The sequence below is a fragment of the Nipponia nippon genome, unplaced genomic scaffold (assembly GCF_047370975.1).
Source record: "Nipponia nippon isolate SJK-2023a ecotype South Korea unplaced genomic scaffold, ASM4737097v1 scaffold_1, whole genome shotgun sequence".
Lineage (NCBI taxonomy): Eukaryota > Metazoa > Chordata > Aves > Pelecaniformes > Threskiornithidae > Nipponia > Nipponia nippon.
Window position 1 is genome coordinate 145807713 of NW_028262290.1, and position 15829 is coordinate 145823541.

The 15829-nt window shown below is 36.5% G+C and overlaps 1 protein-coding gene across 1 annotated transcript in view; it reads left to right on the forward strand.

Annotated features, from left to right (window-relative positions):
- MALRD1 (MAM and LDL receptor class A domain containing 1) overlaps positions 1–15829 on the forward strand; it is a 286614-nt gene that overhangs the window by 41432 nt on the left and 229353 nt on the right. Inside the window, exons 10-14 of the mRNA XM_087760128.1 lie at positions 2709–2849; positions 5817–5926; positions 10978–11145; positions 12200–12320; positions 13704–13850. Coding sequence (XP_087616254.1) covers positions 2709–2849; positions 5817–5926; positions 10978–11145; positions 12200–12320; positions 13704–13850 — 687 coding nt within the window. The remainder of the gene's footprint in view (positions 1–2708; positions 2850–5816; positions 5927–10977; positions 11146–12199; positions 12321–13703; positions 13851–15829) is intronic.

Here is a 15829-nt window from a genome sequence, read left to right on the forward strand (position 1 = left end):
TTTACTCCTTGACTAGTTGAGATATACTGATATACCCACATGAAAAAAAAAAAAAAATTTTCAAATTTGGCTTGTTATTAAAATGAATGCAGGTTGTTGTTTCCTTTCGAATTTCCTTTCTGTTTTGCTGAATTATAAATAGATGAATGTCCAAAAATGAGAATTAACTGGTCTTGCTTTCAGAATGTGGAAAATCTTTCTGCAGTTTGAATCCAGTGACATCTTCCCAGTGAAATAAAAAACATAAGCTCTGATGGTAAGAGGTGTAGTAGGAAAGGACATAATATACCAGAAATATGCTTTATGTCTGTTTAACTTATATAACTGCAGTATCATTCCTCAAAAAATATAGGTTGTGCAGTCACTTATTTTCCAACTATGGATAGTGAGACATCCCCTATAATCACTTGAAGGTTCAAATAAAAATGTAGGAAAAGGCTGTGAATAATAAAAATTATGCACTGTTTTTATTGGAAAGGAGCATTTCTCAAAGTTTATTAATGTTTGAGCAATGAAAAAATACACTGAGAAACTGTCTCACTTGAATTTGGGTTTCAGCCAAAGCACAGAACTTTTTTTTCAAGCTTGATTAAACATTTACAAGCACCCCTTAAGTTTTTAGAATTAAGTAGGGATAAAATTTAAGTCAAACTCTTAACTCAGACAATTGGGTTTCACTCACATTTGTAGCCTAGCTGTTCCCTAACATATTAATATTTTTAAAAATGAAGTATCACTTCCAGAAACTACATATGGTGGAACACTTGGCTCGGTAAGTGCCTCTGTCCCAGTCTCTCTGCACAACTGGATGGTTGTATAAAGCTTGTCATTTTAAATGACAGGTGCAATGAAAAAAAAATGAAATAGTAGCATCTAAAACATGGTCAACATTATCACATTTAGTGAACTGCAGCCACAAATGATGATTTCATCAGATTTCTCTCTTCCTGTTGACCATCAAGGGCAGTGATGGGCTCCATCTGCTCACAGTCTTGCTGCTTCGCCAGTTATTTTAGTATTTCCAAATGTTGCTTCAACAGTCAGCTTTTTGCTATGAGCCAGTGAAAAACACTGGGCCTGGTATTGAACCAAATTAAATGACAACAGATGCGGTGTCATCAGCACAAGAAAGATGTTGTTCTTCACATTGCGATGACAACTCTTCTCATGGTCCTAAGTACCTCTAGTTAAAAGAAAGTAATAATTAAAAAAAAAAAATCCCATGCTAAATACCTTATTGAGCTGTAAAATATTAATCATTAGTACCATCTTGATTTCTTTTTCATATTGAAACCATTATTTTAACTTTGGCCTGGCATTTTCCTTCCAGGAGCAGGTTTTTGGTTGCTTAGTATACAAAAGAGTAAGTTCTTTGTGTCTACGTGGTCATTTATTGATGTCTTTTTGGATATTACTGTGCAGCCACTGCAGTCAGCTTCTTACACAGAAGACCTTTTGCAGGATTTAGGGAGGCCAGAGGAAAGAGATGTTTAAGCAAAGAATGTGTGCTTTTTTGTGTCGCATTGGTTCTCTCAAGACTGCTTAGCTAAGGAAAGCACAATGCCTAGACATAGTATTAATTACCATACAGCAAAACAGCTTGGTCTTAGATATCAATTTGCATATTCTACTTTAATGTATTAGCAATTGAAGTCTAATTAAAAAGGTACCTTGTCAAAAGCATGAGAATTCTGTAATTAAATAAGTTAACCAAGTTTCATGTTTAACTAATATACTGCACTAAGCAGAAAAGCATGCTCCATTGAATTTTAATGTATATAGTGAAGCCAGATGAGAGATACTCATATTTGTAATTTATTACCTTAAGATTTAATTGCTCAAATAACCTCTTTATACCAGGAAGACCTTTACTATGGAGCTTTACTGTCATGGTGCTTCAACAAAGATGCATTTCATTTTGGTTTTGTACAATCTGAAAATTGGAGTAATATGTATGATCATGTCTGAGGCTGATATGATAGGATAAATCTGCCGTGACATCTGGAAAAAGTTCCAAATCAATTTTTACAATTACGAAAAGTGACCCAAAGAATTAAGTGTAGCACTTTGTAAAGCTGTTCTGGACTAGGAAAGAAAACTCCTAGATTGCACTAATTTTTATCAAAATAATTAATTTTGCTCAAGAAATGAAAGAGTGTGTGAGATTGTTATACAGTTTAAGTTGGTCTAATCTATACCAACTGAAAAAATGGTCTTTTAATTTGCAATAAAAATTTCTAGGAGACCTAAATAATTCATAAATTTAAATCTCATTTTCAAAAATAAATTAAGTGGAAGCTTAGTTCATCTTTACTTTCAGTGTATTTAAAGCACTAAGTATATTTGATTTTTTCCACACATTCGTAAGTAATTTTCCAGTAGAATTAATCTTTCAAAAATATATAATATTAGTTTCATAATCTATCAGCAAGCTATGTACAGGTCACATCTTTAATATGATATAGTTTATTCTCTTATAGGTGGTTTCCTTCATGGTTCTGAGTTTGATTAAGAAGAGAAGGGCCTGCCTGATCTGTTACCTGTATTCTAGAACTTTTTGTCCACCTGAATAATCTGGATCTCAGTGAAACATACCAGTGCTTCTTTGAGACTCCTTGTGCAACCAAATATAAAATAGTCATAGTTCTGGTGTTAAACTGTTGCAGTAAATTCAACTTAATGATCTCTCATTGCTGTTCTTACAACAGCTAATTACACTGTATGTGATTTTGAGACTGACCTCTGCGGATGGAAGCCATTAAGCATAGGTGATGCTGACTGGAACATAATGAAAGAACAGGCTCCCCTTGACAGGAGAATCCCTGGTCATACAACTAATACTGGACATGGTGAGATTTCTTTTATTATTATTATTATTATTTTCCTCCTTCTGTGATGAGTATTTGTACTTGAAAACAGTGACAGGCTGATAATAAAAACTGATTTGAGATGGATGCTACGTAGTATGTGTATAACATAGGCTAGTCTTTTGGGGATTCTCTTTCTTGAATGTGAATTGGTTACTATGCCTTTGTAACATTCATTTTCTGCTGGGACAATCAATGAGGTATGAGACTTGATCCAGCCTTCAGTTTTTTGAGATACTGACCTTTGAACTGACTTCGTTCATGCATATCACAAGCATCTTTGTACCCAATGTTCACACAGGGGCCATTCTTGAAAATATTATTTGGACAAAATATCACCGTAGCTTTTTGTAGGGTGCAGGTAAATTAATCAATTTTGTCTGGGAAAAATGGAGTGAGTGTAATATCCTTTGAACAGTTCTTTCTTCAGCCCATAGTAGATATACAATGCATTCAGCTGGAAAAAGTTCATTCCAGTAGAGGGCTGTTCTAAAGTATTTTTCCAAAATTAAAATGTTATTACAGCGTACTGTATAAAACTAAAACTGCCTAGCATGTTTGTCATTGTCAAATAATATTGGCAAATATTCTGTTTAATTTTATTAAAATGTATCTATTACACTGCTTCCAGTGGAGATTGGATTACTTTAAAATCTGGACTACAGTCCAATGCCCCTTTAAGTTAAATTTTTTTAACAATGTATACCACCTTACAGCCAGACCTCCACACTTCTCCCCCATGTTCATGTTAAAGGAATGTGAAATATTAAGTATTCCACCTTGAGCATTCAAAGGTAGAGGAATTCCAGGATTAAAATTCACCTGAGCAAACCCTGGTGGGGTGCGAGTATATGTGTGCATGCTATATAATAACTGTAACTGCACAATCATATGCCTTTTTTTCCATTGGTCCACAAGTGATGAAGTGCACCAAAGTTGCTCATCGCTTTCAGCTGTTTGATATTTTATTTTATTGTCTCTCTAGAGTGGTACTGGATCTGCATTACTGCATTGTCTGCAAACATTACCGTGTCACAGCTTCCGAACTCTCACAGCTCCAGACAAGGGCACTGGTACGCCTGTGTCTTTCCCATGTGGGTTATTGTAGGTGCTGGTGAGATCTGAGGTGTAATGTGGTCATAATGAAGGCTTCTGGTAGAAACATCTGCTCTGCAGCCTAAGCAGCATGTTAAATTAGCCCATATGGAACTATGTGCCACTGCACTTAAGCTGCTTCGATACCTGAATCATTACAAGTTAGGTTCACATCTTTATTTGTTGCTGCAGGTTGAAGCCTCAAGCAGATTTTGAGGTTACCATGCAGCACCTCTGAAGCCTAGTAATGATGCATTCCCCATATAAGTTAATGCAAAGGTCTTTCTGAGGTGGTTTTATACCTATCTATCACTGTGCCTGCTTCAGCCACATCATGGCTTTAGAATTAGGCTTCCAGAATTCAAGAAAGTTTTTGCCAATATTAAATCAAGGTCCTTCAGGTTGCAACAGTTGCTTGTGATACTGCAGAGTGTTCATCTCTCTTCTCTCCTGGGGAGGGCAGCAGCAAATTTTGATTAATGAAGATCTTAACAAGGCTACTGTAGAGCCTCAGCTGCAAATTAAAAGAGGGTCCTTTTAAGTACTCTTGCATTCCAATGAGGGGAGCTTCCCTTGCGCTGCAGAGCGCAGCACGCCTATTTGTACAGGGAGCTGTAACCATCACCTCTTTGTGCCAGCCTTGCTAAAGTGATACGATTATTCACGTGGGGCTGGACTTAACCCTCTGCTTCATTACATATCCATGGGAAATAAATGGCTGAGGAGTACGATTGTGGCAGCACAATAGCTGATTTTCCAAGATGTAAGGCAATATGTGTAATATCAATGCTCAAACAAGACTGAGCCTTTGGTGTTGTTTTGCATAGACTTTCATGAAAAAGTCTCAGTATTCAGTAAAGGCAGCACTGGCGGCATTCAAAATATGCTGCTTTAGGGCCCCTTGAAGATGTTTATCCTTCCCTACCTTTGTCTGAAGCACATCTGCTGTAGTTCAAATCCAAAGGCAGTTCATTTGCCAGAGTTCAGATTAGATCTTTAATTAAGCTTTCATCCCCACTAGCACAGACAACAATGTCAAGTCTGTGGACCCCATGAGAAAATATAGCTTATTCCATTGGCTCCCATGGTCTGCAACATTGCTAGCATGCTTAAAACTGGCTGGACTGTGCTGAGAGTGAATACTGTACCCTAAAAGAAATTAATTTTTGTTCTAAATTCTGTTTGAAACATTATTTAAGCCAATTAAAACATGTCCTTTAGGGATCCCAGCTGAAGTCTATGCTATTTGATCTCCAGGGTGCTCTGTGTTGCAGCTCCTGCGATCCCTTCACTCTCCCCAGCCTGTGCAGAGAGCAGAAGGGCACCATGCAAAGGTGATGGGAAGTAGTTGTAGTGTTTGGAGGATGGAGGTCTTAAGGTTTTTGCCTGAAGAGGGCAGATAAAAAAATGTATCCAGTGGGTCTGCACAGTAAAGCCTCACAGAAGCAACATCTGAGCTCCCTTTGCAGGACTCTGTATTTACTTCCTCAGGTTTAAGTGCTTGCAGCACCACGACAGGGTAGCCTTAACAATGGCTGCCCAAATACCATTTTTTCCTTCTCTCTCTTTCCTCATGTTTGGACTCAGTCATGTTAATTTTACTGCAAAGAAAAGAGGCAGGAGCATTTAGCAATTCTATTTTATCCTTGCCTACACAGAAACTGGTCGTCACAGCCTGTTACAAGACCCTCCTCATTATCCACAGAGATTGAACTGATGGCAAAGATGTTTCATCTGTTTACATTCATGAATAAGCTTTAGGTTCCTCATGGAGCACTTAGTTAGCTCTCTGAGGTAGATATTTGCCATTGGAGCATGACATATTTCTCATATTTATTTGATTTTTGTTTACAGGATCATTCATTTACTTCAGTGGATCACATCAGATGAACACAAAGATGGCCATGTCTCACCTGGGGAGCCCTTTCCTTGTCAAGCTGTCCCCTGAACTTTCTTGCTGTCAGGTACTAGTTTGATATTAACTATCCCCACCTTTGTAAGCTATCACTCATCTGATGTGCAGATATGGTATTCTTCATGCTGCACATGTTGTTGCTGAAATTCTGGCTCCATTTCAATATCAGTGGAAGGAGTTAGACTAATTCTTTGGGAAGAGGGAGTTGCAGCAGGCTTTTTACTGCTGTGTTGCCAAATCTTTATATCTGATTATTATTCTTTCTAAAGCATCCACCAGGTGACTCAGATTTAAGGCTATGCTTCAGGTTGTTGTATGCTGTGACAAACCTAGCTGGACAACAATATAAGGGCCATATCAACTCACAGTCAAAGCAGCCTGCCTTTTGAGCAAAAGCTGACAGAGTCACGCTGTCGTCTGTAGGCAGGAAAGTTTCACATATCCAATGTCCCATAACAGGAGACCTGTGGTTTGAAGTCGTTATATAAACTATGTTGGTGCGACCAGAGAGAATTAGCTACCATGCTCCAGACACATACTAAATTTTAATTGATGGTTTGAGAAGGATGCTTTTTAAGCTGATCAGTGCAGTACTTGAGAGTTTACCCTGAAATGCTTTTTCTGTCAAATGTCTTGTGGCTCTGCGGAGGAATGCAAAAGCAACTAGCCAGGATGGTGGATGATCTGAGAAACTAGAAAGCTACCTGGAAAATTGGGTCAAGAAGGCTAAAAAATAGAAAAGTCTTAAATGAAAAATGAAAATACAGTTTTACAACTAGAATGCTGGAATTGTCAACAAAATATATATATTTTAAAAAAAGAACTTGAAGAAATATGTTAAATATATATAATTATATTATTAAAGAAATATGCATACAAGAAAACATTCCCAACTGTATTTTTGTTTATCCTTTTGGCCACTGAATAAAGTGAATAGATACTGTACAGGTTTATAAGTTTGTTTGTTTGTTTGTTTTTTCTGAGGCTTTTTTTGTTTTCTATTCCATAACTTTTCAAAGCTTATGCCATATTGGGGAAAAGCTAAGTTGTGTAGTTATGACGTTATGTTTTTTCTGCTACTGCGTAATGCCTCCTGATTTAAGAAGTCACAGGGAAGAAAAAGAAAAGATAGGGAAAGCTTGCCAAAATAATTTCATTGTGTTCAGTGGCAAAAAGAGGCTTTAGACAAACAAAATAAAATTTAGACTTGTTGCTTAATTTTTCAGACTGAATGTAGAACAGAAACTGTAATTTCACTTAGGAAAACTTTTTTCAAATGTAAAAATGTCAGAAAACAATGTGTGGAGGAGCTACACTTAGAAGGCCTAACAAATAGCAGATTTTTATTCCAGCAGAACCTAGGCTTCTTAGGTTCTTTCTAGTGTAAGGGACCTGAAACAAGTGTTGGCTTAGATAAACCTGTTTTACTTGAAAGTGTAGCTGACTTGGACTATGCACATCAATGAGTTACCAGATCTCAGCTGGGTAGTTGCAAGTTGCAGCTGACGAGTAGAAGCCTCTTAAACAATTTAAGAATAGTGCCTTGCTGTCATTTAATGGACTCTCTCAGTTCTTAATCTTCACATGGCTTCTTAGTGTTGTAAAGAATCAGAAATTAAATAGATGCAGAATGAAAGCAAGCAGAATGCTGCTGTAGGAAACACAGAAGGCCTCGGAGCATCCCATTGGAACACGGCGTGTTTCATTACTCCTGGGATACCAACAGCCTTTGTACTCACAGTGCACTCATTCAGGCAGTTTCCTGTCTCTTTTGCAGACTTTAGTACTGAGTAGATAAGCACCTTTCAGGTTCAGGTTAATTTATCTTACAACACATTAAGGCAAACTGGACACAACTGATATGTGAATCAACGAATCGTTCTGGTTAGATCTATTGCAGAGTTTGGTCTGCATTCAAAATAAATACAATTGCAGTGGGGATGCACATACTTTTCTCTAGTTCAATGTCAGAAAAGAAACCAATTTTAATTTTGAGTATGCACGTATTGAATGGATTTAAAGTTCCCAGATGCAACAAAAACTAGGGCAAGTTCTTACCAGCTATACATGTCTGAAAAGAGAGTGGTTTTGAAGACTGGAAGCCTGGCTTTCTGCCACATTTTCCCTGCAGACTTTTATTTCTGGGAAAGAGCAAGGAGCAGGGGTTGCTCATTAGGATGTGTATTGGTGTGTTATGCTCTCTGCGTATAAATGTGAGATGTTGCCCTCTGTTGGATGTCCCACTGAGAGGATAAAAGGATCTGCATAAAGAGATCTATGTTTATTAATAGCTTTACAAGTTCTTTGGCTTCAGGGTTTTTTTTTTTTGGTTTTGTTTTTTTTTTAAAAAAAAAAAAAGAAAGAGAGAGAGAAAATTGGAGTTGAGGGATAACAGTTTTGTATTGTGCCTTACTGGCTAATTGAAGCTTAGAAGTAACTTCTTTCTGCAGCTTCTTGTAGCTGAGTCTTTCTGTAGATGTCAGCTAAGAAACATCTTCATTTAGCTCGAGGTTTTGGAGTTGTAGAAGCAAATTTCTAGTCCTAGCTCTCTGTTAATAGTTCTTTAATGGACACAGTAGTCATTATAAAGTAGAACATGTAGACATAGAGAGGGAGGGTAATTTTATTTCTTATGTAATGAAAGCACAGATTTGTTTGAAAGTTGTTTGATAAACATAAACCTTACATCTAGATTGTTTAGGGTGGAGATCTTCAAACAGCTCATTTTGAAAAGTGTTTATATACCTGCTGCTTTGTATTCCTTAAGCTTTCTGGGGGGGTGGGGGGAAACAGTTACATAAAAGTATTTCAATTTATTAATAAATCTTCAGATTACTTTATATAATACATGATTTTCCTGAGTGGGTAGAAAAGAAGCACTATGGGAAATTAAGAGACCAAGTCCACCAGCTGTGTAGCGAGAAGGTATTAAAAAGTAACAATGTGTTGTAACGAGAATATTTCCTAACCATTGATCTACCTTGTACTATGTAACACAAGCAAAAAGAAACTCTCCCTTCATACATAGCAGATGTTGTCTTTGGTGTATTTGCCAATTTTATGGATTAAATTCAGAAGTGAAAGGTAGTGAATTCACATGAATGATGATTTTCAGATTACTAGTCAATGATTTGAATGTAAGGAGTTCTCAAATTCATCAGTCCTGTTCTTCAACTTCCTTGGCACACTAAGGGTCTACAGTTTTAACGGGAATGCTAATGTGATAATTTATTGAAGAAAAGACTCCTCTGAGAGTCTGGTTACTCTTAAACTACTACTTCCCTTAAAAAAAAAAAAAAAAAAAAAAAGAAAAAAGAAAAAAGAAAAAGATTTCTTGGGGACAAACAAGGAGGAAAGTTGTGGAAGGGGACATTGTTGGGGACACAGCTGGAGACGTACCCACAAAAGGAGGTAGTCCATGCTGAGAAGGTATGGCTCAGAGAGGACTGCAGCTGTGGGTGACCCATGCTGGGACAGGGATATCTCCAAGGGACTGTGACCTGTCAAAGCCCTGAGCTGAAGCAGCGGAAGAAGAATAAGAAGCAATGAGCAGAGGAGGGCAACACATAGGGAGTACCAGAAAGAAACCATTACTCACATGACCAACCTCCTGCTCCACCTGTTGCCTGAGTGAATGAATTGGGCCAGACTGAGTGTAACCTGCAGCAAAAATTAGGGAAATTAAGACTAGGAAAGGGGCAGGCTAAGTGTTTGACTTAAACTGGCCTGGGAAAGGGGGAGGAAAGGTGTTTGCTCAAGTTTATATTTAAGTGTTTGTTTTCTTTTTTCTTTTTTCTCAGTACCTTAACCAGTGATTAGAAATTTGCATTCATTCACAATAAATTAAATTAAGTAAAAATGACACCACTACCCTAAGGCTGTTTTGCTTGTTACAGTCCCTAATATGACTTTCCATGACCTGTACAGCCTATTATGTCAGCGGTCTTGCTCAAATAAAAGACTTTAATTGTCTCATGTCTAACTGAAAGCTGGTTAACACATGAATCTGTGTTTGTCCTGAGGCTAAAGATGGATTTTCTCGTATTTGTTATTGTCTTGCAAAAAAATACATAAGTTTCATTTGACTATTAGCCCAAAATGGTCTGTATTCTTTAACTGTTTAAAAGTTGATATAACATGAAAAAATAACAGGAAACTTTCTCTCTGTAGTGTGATGATCCAAGATTCACAGTGTAAGATCATATGAAGATGGGCAGAGAACTGGATGGGAAGAGCTATTTTTACAGCTCGTGTTTTACCTTCATGAAGATTCAAGTATTATCGAGGCTTTTGCAGGGAAGTAGAGAGTCTGCAGCTGAAGAAATTTTAGTCTTTCACTAGGTAAAGAAGCAGGAAGGACTCAGGGGGAAGGAAAAAAATTTAGTCTTTGAAAATCTTATTTCTTCTCTGCAGTTCTCAGCTGAATTTTTGTCTGGGTAGTATTCAAAAAAAAAAAAAAATTCATCAGGTTTACTCTGTATTGCAGGAGAGGCACAGTGAACTAGGATTCTCACTGTTTTCTGATCCTTTCTGCTTGGCAAGCAGTTTTTTGTAGCCTCATCCACCTACAGTCATTTTTTCTTCCCATGTAATGGTCAATCCACTTGTTTCAGGAGATCAATAGATTATTTTAAACATCTGTCTTCAGATAATTTTCATTTGTTTTGATCGTGAAAATAGAAGATCATAAGGTTTCTTTCATATAAGTACCTCAGCTATTGCACTTCTGAGTTTAACATACTTATGAAGTTGTCCTATATTCAGCATTTGCAAAGAAAAATAATCTTTGAGAAGTTTCCAAGGCCTTACTAAGCTAAAAAGAGTTAAGGGAGGTCTTATCAGTCAGTCTGCATCAGTTGATAGATACAAGTTGAAAGTAAGTTTTAAAAATAAGCTTTACTTTTAATTATGGTTTTATCTTTAGACATAATACTGCTCCTCAGCATGCCATAGTTTTATACATCTCTTTCTTTTATGCCAAGGCTGTATTTAGACCTGTCATGTCATTCTGTGTTATAATGTACATGTATGAGTTGGTACTGAATTTATTGCAGATTGATGATATAATTTTTAGAGTTTCATTAAAAACTCTTTCAACAGGTAAGATTTTGGTACTGGTTATCTCAGGATTCCCAGCTTTCTGTCTTTAAGAGAATTGCATTGGATGGAAGTTTGGAAAAATTGCATGACATTTCAGGATTGCCTGAGAGTCAGTGGACAAAAGTGACTATACCTGTAGAAAGTGCAGCTGAGGACTCACCTTTTCAGGTAATTAGAAATTACATTTACATTGCTTTCAAAAAGTTACTCTAATTTGGCCTTTAGAATTAATTTGTTTTTATAATGGAATATAAAAAGAGAATTTCTATTCTTTAATGTTCATATAAAGAAGAGTTCCATTCAGCTCTTTCAATAGAGGTAGCTATTAAAGAACATCACCATTGTTTCAGTATTGTATGCATTAGAATCACCTTTTTGTAATAAAAATCAAGTAGCAATAGCGCAGTAGCTTTTAAAAGATGAACGTGCTATAAAAACTGCTGGTCAGAGTGAGGGTCTAATTATGTTAGCTAAAGGCAGGAGAAGCACAGATACTTCAATTTGCAGCGCTGATCACAGAAAAAATTAGCAGTTTTTGAGTTTAATTTTATTTTTACATAATCTCAGGCTGCTACACTTTACTAAAACTTAGAAAGGAATTGTTAGGGGAATCAGCAACTCAAGTAGAAGGATTTAGCAAATCAAAATTCCAGTTTTGGTCTCTTTGTTTTATGTCTCATCTATAAAATGACCTAAAACTAAGGGCTCTTAATTCTCATTATTGGTAAGTTATGACTGAACTTTACCTCCTTTTATGATCTCCTGAATATTTCCTTGTATTTACAAATTCATCCTTACAATCCCTACATTTACTGTACCACGTTTTTGACTTCAGCAGACATAGTATAGATAAACACAATTAAATGGAGTTGTAAACCATCATATTTTCTAAACCTGAATAGCTCATTTAAAAAGATGTATAACTTCTAATGGTTCCAGCAGGAAGACAGTTCATTCAACTGGCTTTTACCAGTTTAGATTGAAGTGAGATCATCTGGGTAGCATAACTTCCCATAAGTAAGGGTAATTATGGCTTTGACAGTTGAGGAGTAAATTTCTGACTTTGGTCAAATCTCAATCATAGTTTTTGCTAGCTGGTATTCGGAGTTAGTTGTAGGTGGTATTTACTTCCTGTGCAGATGTCGTAAATTATAAAGGAATATATATATGTCTTTTTATCATGTCAGCTTTAATGAGCTAACTTATTTATTTGTCTTTACAGATTATTCTACGAGCTACTATTCTAACAACAAATGCTACTGTTGCTGTTGATGACATCAGTATAACAGAAGAATGTGGAGTTGTGAATAAATCAATCCCAGGTGTCAGCCAAGAAAGTGAAGGCAAGTTCTGTGGTTTTCAATTTTCCCCAATGTCTGTTATGTATAACTGTGATTTGACTGACAACTTCAAGATACCTTTAAGAAAGTAGGGAGGATCTGATGAAAAAGTCCATGTGCTGTAAACAATCATGTATGACGAAGTCTCTCATCCTGTGGTACACACTAGCTGCTATAAGTAGTTTGCACTAGTTTTCCGAAGTGAGCTGTGGTGGGAAATTCCAGATACCACTTACTGCATAGTACCTGCCCACATTCACGCTTGGATGCAGAAACAGAAGCAAAGCATCTTATGTCTTCCATTGAACAGCAAATTCCACTGCATTATCTTTAAGGAAGGAGGGTTCTCCCATCATTACTGTTAAACACCTAACATACAGTAAGTGCCCACCAAACTTGCCTGTGTACTCACACTCTGTAATTTTGAAGTGCCAATGGATGGAAATATAAAATAATGTAACCTTCTGTCAGACTGCTGTTTCTGGTCCTCTTGACTATTAATGACTATTTTTCTAAAATGGCATGGGCACATATGCAGTCAGTGGTAATGCTGATGGATTATACGCAGCAGATATCTGAATTTCTTCTTGGAAAATTTAAAGGCGTAATAGAAAACTTCAGTGTTGTGTTTTTAAGGCTTCTCTGATCCCTATATACAGTCTGATTGATGGTAGCTAGTTATTTGAAGAAACATTAATTATTTTCCCTACAACTCCCCTATTTATCCATCAGTCACAAAGATATTATTTTTAGAAGGGAGTGCTTTTAAAAAAAGCTCTGTCTGGATAGCAATATGAGTATCTAAAAAAGTTAAGTTAAACAAAAATATGAAAAGCTGCATGTCATCCCTCTCACTTGCTCTCTTTCCAGAAATCTACTGAAGTAAAACCAGTAGTCCTTGTTTTTTTATTTTCTCATTCACTGAAATTTGGGGTGTTTTCTAATGTGAAGATTGAGGTGCAAGCTAGTAGTGGTGCAACATCAGACTTTTGGCTTCTTGGAACTTTGATGGCAAGCTGAACGCAGAGAAACTACTGCTACAGCTGAAAGCTTTTGTGAAAGACCTGTTCCCAGCTGTGGGGGGAACAGCAGGCAGGTAGACAGCACCTCATCTCTGAACTGGAGCCTGGCCATGTAACTTTAAGGTGTTTTTGATAATTTTTTACACAAAAGTTTGAATATTGTGGAGAATAATATATAGTTTAAGAGCATCAGACATTAATATCAGCTGTGTTTCTTATCAGTTGTGATATAATCTAGCTCACTTCATAGGTGATGCTATGTTCCTTATGCTGAGTACATTACTATATTCCAAGACAATAAAAAGCACTTAGAATTTTATATATATGTATGTTTTTACTTATACTTTATTTTCTGATTTTTAAGGGAAAACAGAATTTGCAGATGCTAATTCTTCATCTTTTTACTGTCCACCGGGACTTTTTTCGTGTGGGGATGGACAGTGTATATCATCTGACAAATTTTGTGATTTTACACCTGACTGTTCAAATAGCCGTGACGAAGCCAAGTGCCGTAAGTAAAAAATTTTAAAATCTAGGTTGTTAGGCTCCTGTGACTATGTTTGGTTTTCCTATTTGCTAGGCTTTCATTACTTCATAAATGTTGTAATTTAATTAAAAGTAGAAGCTTTTGAGAAATAGTTACTTCGTTTTGATTGTATTCTGAATTTTTCTCCTTTTATTTTCTGTAGCAACTACTTCCCTTTTAGCATGAAAACCAGAAAAAAGGTCTTTGATTAATTATTTAGTGGAAAGTGTAGCTTAAAATACCGTATTTTATTTTATAACTCTTAAGATGATAAATATCAGGTAGAGTGTTATATTGAATAAAATCTTAATCTGTAAGATATTGGAAGCTGATTCAGGAAGCCATTGTAAAATAAACCAAACAGAACTTGTGCAAGCACTTTTGCACACATGCTCTCACACATACAAAATTACACTAAAAAAATGTGAGGAAAACATGTTGCACTTGTACAAATTTGGAAATTCTGTGGCACCACTGTGTGAGATGCCTCTTCTTAAAGGGTAGATGATCCTGCAATTAGACCTGAGAAACAGTGAGATAGGAAACATGAAAAATGCAGTGGTCACAGAAATGCATTCAAATTGTATGTTTTGTGTACTTAATTTTGATGTGAAGATACCACAGCTGGACTGATAAATAAAGCATCTGTACACAGACATGGTCACAGATATGATTTAGGCGTGTCAACATTTTCTGTTCAGATGTGTTGTAACTCTTGTCTGGGCTATGTGCCTGGGTTTTCTCTGCATGGAAACTAACACGTGGGAAAGTAAAGGGAGGTGATGCGTTTCAGAGTCCCTCTCCACTGTACAGTCAGAAGGGAGCTTGGAAATGTTTCAAGGCCTCTAATATGTAGCTTCAAAAGTCTTTTTGATTCATTCAATTACCTGTTCTGCATAAGAAGTCATGGTTATACTTTCTGTCTTTGAAAATGAGTCTCTTGCTTCTGCATTGAACTATATCAACCATGCTATAAAAGTTGTGATGCATTCTCAAAGGGAGTTGCCATGAGCAATATTTAATGCAGTGGTTTTTTTTTTTAAATAGAGCATGATGGTTTCTAGCATTCCCACAAATAACAGCAACATTGTAGACAAGATCCTTATAGTGTTTTCTGACAGTGCTGTTATGCATCACAAAGCATAAAGTTCTTCACAGGTGCTAATACAATCCAAAATCCATGCTTATACTTTATAGTTTTAATTAGGAAATTTGAGATGTGTTACTCAGATAAACAAAAATCTATTTGACTTTTAGCAGATAAAAGAAATAATTATAGCTTCTCCTTTTATTCATGCACATTCTCTACAATTTTAGTGTCCGGCCTTTCTTGGCTAGAGCACTGGCATCCAGTGTTTTAGTTGTTTAGAAAGATTTGTATCCAAAATATACAGAGCTTGAAGTTAGGAAACTGCATTCTGTTTTATTAGGTAACTGTTTGATTAGCTAAAACCAGAAATAACTATTAAATGTTCACTAGGCAGAATATCTTTCCTCTTGCAGGCCAGAGTGAAGATGGGGAAAAAGTTCTGCTGTTACCATAGAATAGTTGAGGTTGGAAGGAATCTCTGAAGATCATTCAGTTAAACCCCCCCTGCTCAAACCAGGGTCTACCAGAGCAGGATGCCCAGAACCTTACACAGTTGGGTTCTGAATATCTCTGAGAATGGAAACTACACAGCTGCTCAAGTCAAGCTGTTCCAGTGTTTGATCACTGTTACAGTACAAGTGTCTATTGCTTCTGCTCATTTCACTGGGCAAAACTGAGAAGAATTTTTACTTCTTTGCTCCCTCCCTGTCCTTATTACTCATATTAAAACTCTTATTACACTCTATTGCTTTTTGATTTATTTCATGGTTCTTGTACTTTTCTTCAAAATGTGCTTACACATCCTATGTATTATTGGGTTATGATAGTCTGGATTGCTCTCCCATTACCTTTCTTAACCTCTGGTACAGGGATT